The following is a 4,946-nucleotide window of genomic DNA, read 5'->3' as shown; positions in this document are numbered from 1 at the left end:
TATGTCTATTTATTCCTTTAGTCGGGGGGAATAAGACTTGCCGTTTTCTATAGCTGTTTAGATTTCGGCAAATTCATTGTATCAATTTGCGTGAACAAGCACAGCATAATGCATAGTCGTAGGGCACGGCACACACCCACCGTTAATATAGACATATTGACAGAGCATCAGAGAATAATTTTCACTGTACCACGTCTCTTTACAGACTGGGCTGCCCCCCCCCCCTTTCCCTTTTCAAAAAAAGGGGGGAAAAGTGAAAAAGTTCATTCTTACTGAAAACGAGCGACACAACGAAACTTTCATCTGCTAAAGAAAAATAGGAGATCTTTCTGTTTTGAAAAGGAAACAACTTTCATTACGCGCCACAGCAAGCCATGGAAGATAATAGTTAACTCACGTGCACGCAGTTATCCACTTTACACGGCACGATCTTGATCTCACAGAGCAGGCCAGCCCAGCCCTCAGGACACTCACAAGTAAAGCCGTTGCTTTCATCAACACACGTGCCACCATTATGACATGGTGAGCTGGCACATTCGTTGATCTCACCGTCACAGTACACGCCTGTGGGGACATAATGACATCGCTACTTTAGAATTACAAAGTTCAACCTGGCATTTTTGACTGTTTTGAGTTACTAAGATCATAGGGTCAGAAACTAATTCCATATGCTCTATCAAAATCGTAAAATTATTCGGAGTAGTTATCAAGATATTCAAAGAATTACGTTCTAAAAAACTTGACATGTTGTGAAACAACGTTTTTGACGTCAAATTTCTCAAAACTAAGTACTGAGCAGATAAAACATTGTAATTTTAAGGTAGTGACAGGTTGACGTAGAAAAGACGGTCGGCATGAGTACAGATTTTCTTTTTTTGTTGTTGTTGTGAAAGTCTTATGCCTCCATTGACATAATTTAGATGATTTAAGAGGTAGATCGCGATAGCCCTGCCTGTCAGAAACAGCCTGGATAAAGGGAGATACAATGTTTAAGCAGACAAACTGAGATGATCGATACCCCCCCCCCCCCCCCCCCCCCCCACCTCTCTCTCTCTCTCTCTCTCTCTCTCTCTCTCTCTCTCTCTCTCTCTCTCTCTCTCCCCCTCCCCCGTCACGGGAATCGACCTCGGATCCCCTGCGTGCAGCAGCGAAGCGCCTGACCGTAACGACACAGACGCTGACGCTGGGGAAGTTTATCAAAATACCTTAAAGATGAAGTCATGTCGTTAAAAGTTACCCATAGTGACCTCATTTGTGTTCATAACGATGGTTTGTGGAAATGCTGAGAAAGAGGGGAAATTCTAAAGATCTCCATAGAGAGCGTGAGAACGGAAGGGGAATGTCTATTACGGTACATAATATATGTCCAGAAGAGGGACATGGCTTTTGCATTTTTCTGAGTTTACAACTGTAATCTGAGCCGGTTTTTTAGGGGGAGGGGGGGGAGGGTTGATCGGGGAGACTCATGCTATCCGATTGAAGAAATGTTTTTTTGTGTCTTTATTTGATCCCGAGAGACCAGAGTGAAACACAACTTCTCAACTATAAAGAAATATTTGAAACCCCAAAGGTTCACGTTCTGTTGGACTCACCTCCAGTTTTTGTTTGTTTGTTTGTTTTTGTAATGTGTTTTTCGGCGCTCACAACTGCATATTAAGGTCATATGAGCGCGTGGGACACACCTTATATTTTCAGTTGGTAGGAAATTTCGAATTTTGCCCGGGTGGCGCCGAAGCCTACTCTTATCGATTTTAGACCACCAAGGGATCTTTAACGTGCGCAACTTGCTCACGGGCCCTCCGAGATTTTTCGCCCTTGTCCGAGAAGGGTAGGTGTAGATCTTTCCTACCAGAAGATCAGGGGTGTGGCAGGAAGACAGCAGTAAGGAGGAGCCAAGGAGTAGCAGTAGAAAGGCTGCAGAAAGCGCCAGGAGCCCAGAGGAAGGGGCAAAGGAGGTGAGGGGGTGGGGGCAGAAAGTGGAAATGAACGGGCCTCCCGCTCTTTTTTCAGGGCGCAGAAGGAGGGTCTTTTAGAGAAGACAATTTTTTGGTCGCTAGCCGGATTCGAACACCCGGGACCTTTGAATGAGAGGCCAACACATTAACCTCTAGGCCAGGAGAGCCCCCCCCCCCCCTCTCCAGTTTTTGAGCCGGAGAGCATACTTGCAGCAAATATATATTTTCATAGAAGTAAATAGTGTTACATATGTATTAAAAGACAACGCTAAACATGGGATGTAAAAACAGTATAAATCTATTTGTAACCTGGATGACATAGCACACATCCGTAGGAGGGTTAAATACATTATGTATCTTTACGTAATGACAATGACAATGACAATCTTTATTCATCTCACAGGGAGAAATTCATTTTCAATGACAGCGGGTGTTACAAAGGTTAGGTGCACTCACGCATACACACAGGACAGGGCATAAATATACATGTTTTACGTGCTGGGACAACTCTACGTCTGTCCGTTTTTGCTTTCTTGGAAATATATTTATATATATATATATATATATATATATATATATATATATATATATATATATATATATATATATATATATATATATATATCTTTCTCTCTCTCTCTATATATATACATATAAATAAAACGTAACCTAAATGACACAGTACATCTGCATAGCTACTGACCAGTTCTCCCAGGCGGGCACTTGCAGGTGTAGTAGCCGATGTGGTCCATACAGGTGGCCCCGTCATGACACCGATGACCGTTACAGTCGTCCAGGTTGGTGAGACAGTCGTCAGAGCCCCATCCTACAAACAGATGCCAGTGAAGGCTTACAATACGCGATAACTACAACTTAGAACGAAGTGTTTGTTTTTGTCGCTATATTATTGTAACAATCCAAGAAAGTGCACTCTGGCGTGAAACCGCCTCACCGTGGGGCGCATCATTTGATTCTATTAGGAACCAAAGGAAAGGCAAGGAGGAAGAGGTTGCACAAGCACTCATCTATAGCGATACTGGTATTTTGCCCATCATTTGCGCGCCCCTGGTGATCATCGTTGCTGAACGTTTTTATAGATTAAAGAACGGCCCCCATGACAGTGCCTGATCTAGGATATTATAATTCAAGTTTATGGTTTGAGGAAATGAAGCATATCGGAAGCAATAATATTTTTATAATTGGTCACAGAGCCCAGCGGAAATATGAGACTTTCAGAACAGAAACACCACCGGAAACTAACTTAGAAACTATACATAATTTATAGCACAGGGTGATCCAAAAAACAACAACAACAACTGCACAACCTTTTTTCTAAGTATCTCGCACAAAATGTGTACTTGAGTGATGTAATTTGGAATAGATATAATTCATTTAAAAGGAATTTGTTTGATAAAATTAACAAAGAAGAATATTATTTTTTAAAAAGGAAATGGCTTTTATAAAAACCACTTTTAAATGCAAAATACACCAATTTAGAATATCTTGTAACGAAAATCATGAAATGATTGGTTTGACTTTTCCTTTCCTTTTATTTTTAATCTTACCATCCCTGTATCCTTTAAACAATATTTCTTTGTTCCTATAGAGCTAAATATTTTTCTTAAATTCTGGAATTCCAAGTCGTAATGATGTATAATATTATGTCATCCTTTGGATGCGACACATTTTAACGCGTCGTTTGTAATGTTCAATGCTGGCCAAACACAAGGATCCACTTAACCATGAGTACTCAAATCCAAATACACTGTACATCTTTCAGTATCGAGTTGTTTCTAGAGACACTAGGGGGAGAGGGTGAGGTTGCAAAAATAGGCAGTATTTGTGGAGTTGTTATAACCTGAAAGGTGAATATGGGCTTTGTCAAGGAACCAAATGTAATAGAGGAAATGTTCACGCTTTTCAATACGATCGAGGAATTCTGAACTCATTGCTATCCTCTGATAGCTTCGGGAACGGGAAAATGGTAGAGTCGTAGATGAAGATCTGCCTTGAGAATGCGGACAGTTGAGATGTAGGAAAGTCATTGCTGCAGACATCGTCTACGCACAGAGTCATGGGGCTCATAATATACCGAATTGTGCACCCTGGTGACGTCCAAAGGGGTGCAAACGGTGTGTGTTTGACCTGAAGTGGTCGTTTGTCTGGGAATTCTTAGTTCTGATTCTCTACAGGTACTAACTGATGGACCGTTTCCACCCTTGACATCAAAGAAGGCCTTAAGGACACTTTTACATTATTTCCGTACCGTGTGCGAAACTTACGAAATGAGTTGGTGGTGAGGGAATGTTCAAAACAGAAAAGCTCTCTGATCTTTACCAATCTTAACCATGATTGCAGCAGGCAAAGGAAACGTGAGACAAACTAACTGCAAACTTCTTTTGGCTTTTTAGACTACTGTAAAATGCAAATATATGGCCCAATCGTAGGGATTTTTAGTGGTAGGCCTAATGCAAATTAGTGTGTCATGCTACAAACATGGGGACATAGCTGAAAATAGGTTGTTTTTTACGCGCTGTGTAGAGTAAAACTATTTTGTGGATTTTTCTAAAACGAATATCTGAAAAATTTCTTTTGACTTCCAAGTGTTGGGTACAGATTTGAAGTGAAAAACTTCAGTGTGGTGGAAAATATTTTTAAAAAAAAAGTTTTACGATTTTTTTGGGATCACCCTGTACATGTAGACCGCTTGGAGTGATGCCATGACAATCTGTTTGAACATGATATACATCACTATCGATGAAAGCCTGACAAGAACATCAATTATAATTTCTTTATGACAAAAATAAAGCCATAGCATCACACTATACGTCTTTATTTTGACGAACCAAACAGAGTCAAACAACACAGCCAATACACGCAAAGACATGCGGGCACCCACTTCCTCTCAGACAAAACAGACACTCAATACACACTCACACACACACACACACAAATACACACACACATAATACACATACACACACACACACG

At 40.9% G+C, this 4,946-nt stretch overlaps 1 protein-coding gene across 1 annotated transcript in view; it reads right to left on the bottom strand.

The window, feature by feature from the left end:
- Window positions 1-388: 388 nt before the first annotated feature.
- Window positions 389-4,946, bottom strand: part of LOC118478069 (protein jagged-1b-like) — a 5,073-nt gene continuing 515 nt past the window's right edge. Inside the window, exons 2-3 of the mRNA XM_035971016.1 lie at window positions 2,659-2,781; window positions 389-564 (exon numbers count right to left, since the gene is read on the bottom strand). Of these exons, the coding sequence (XP_035826909.1) occupies window positions 389-564; window positions 2,659-2,781 (299 nt within the window). The remainder of the gene's footprint in view (window positions 565-2,658; window positions 2,782-4,946) is intronic.

This window comes from Aplysia californica, unplaced genomic scaffold, assembly GCF_000002075.1.
Source record: "Aplysia californica isolate F4 #8 unplaced genomic scaffold, AplCal3.0 scaffold00015, whole genome shotgun sequence".
NCBI classification, from domain to species: domain Eukaryota; kingdom Metazoa; phylum Mollusca; class Gastropoda; order Aplysiida; family Aplysiidae; genus Aplysia; species Aplysia californica.
Note: the sequence above shows the minus strand (reverse complement) of the source record. Positions and strands in the feature narration are given on the sequence as shown.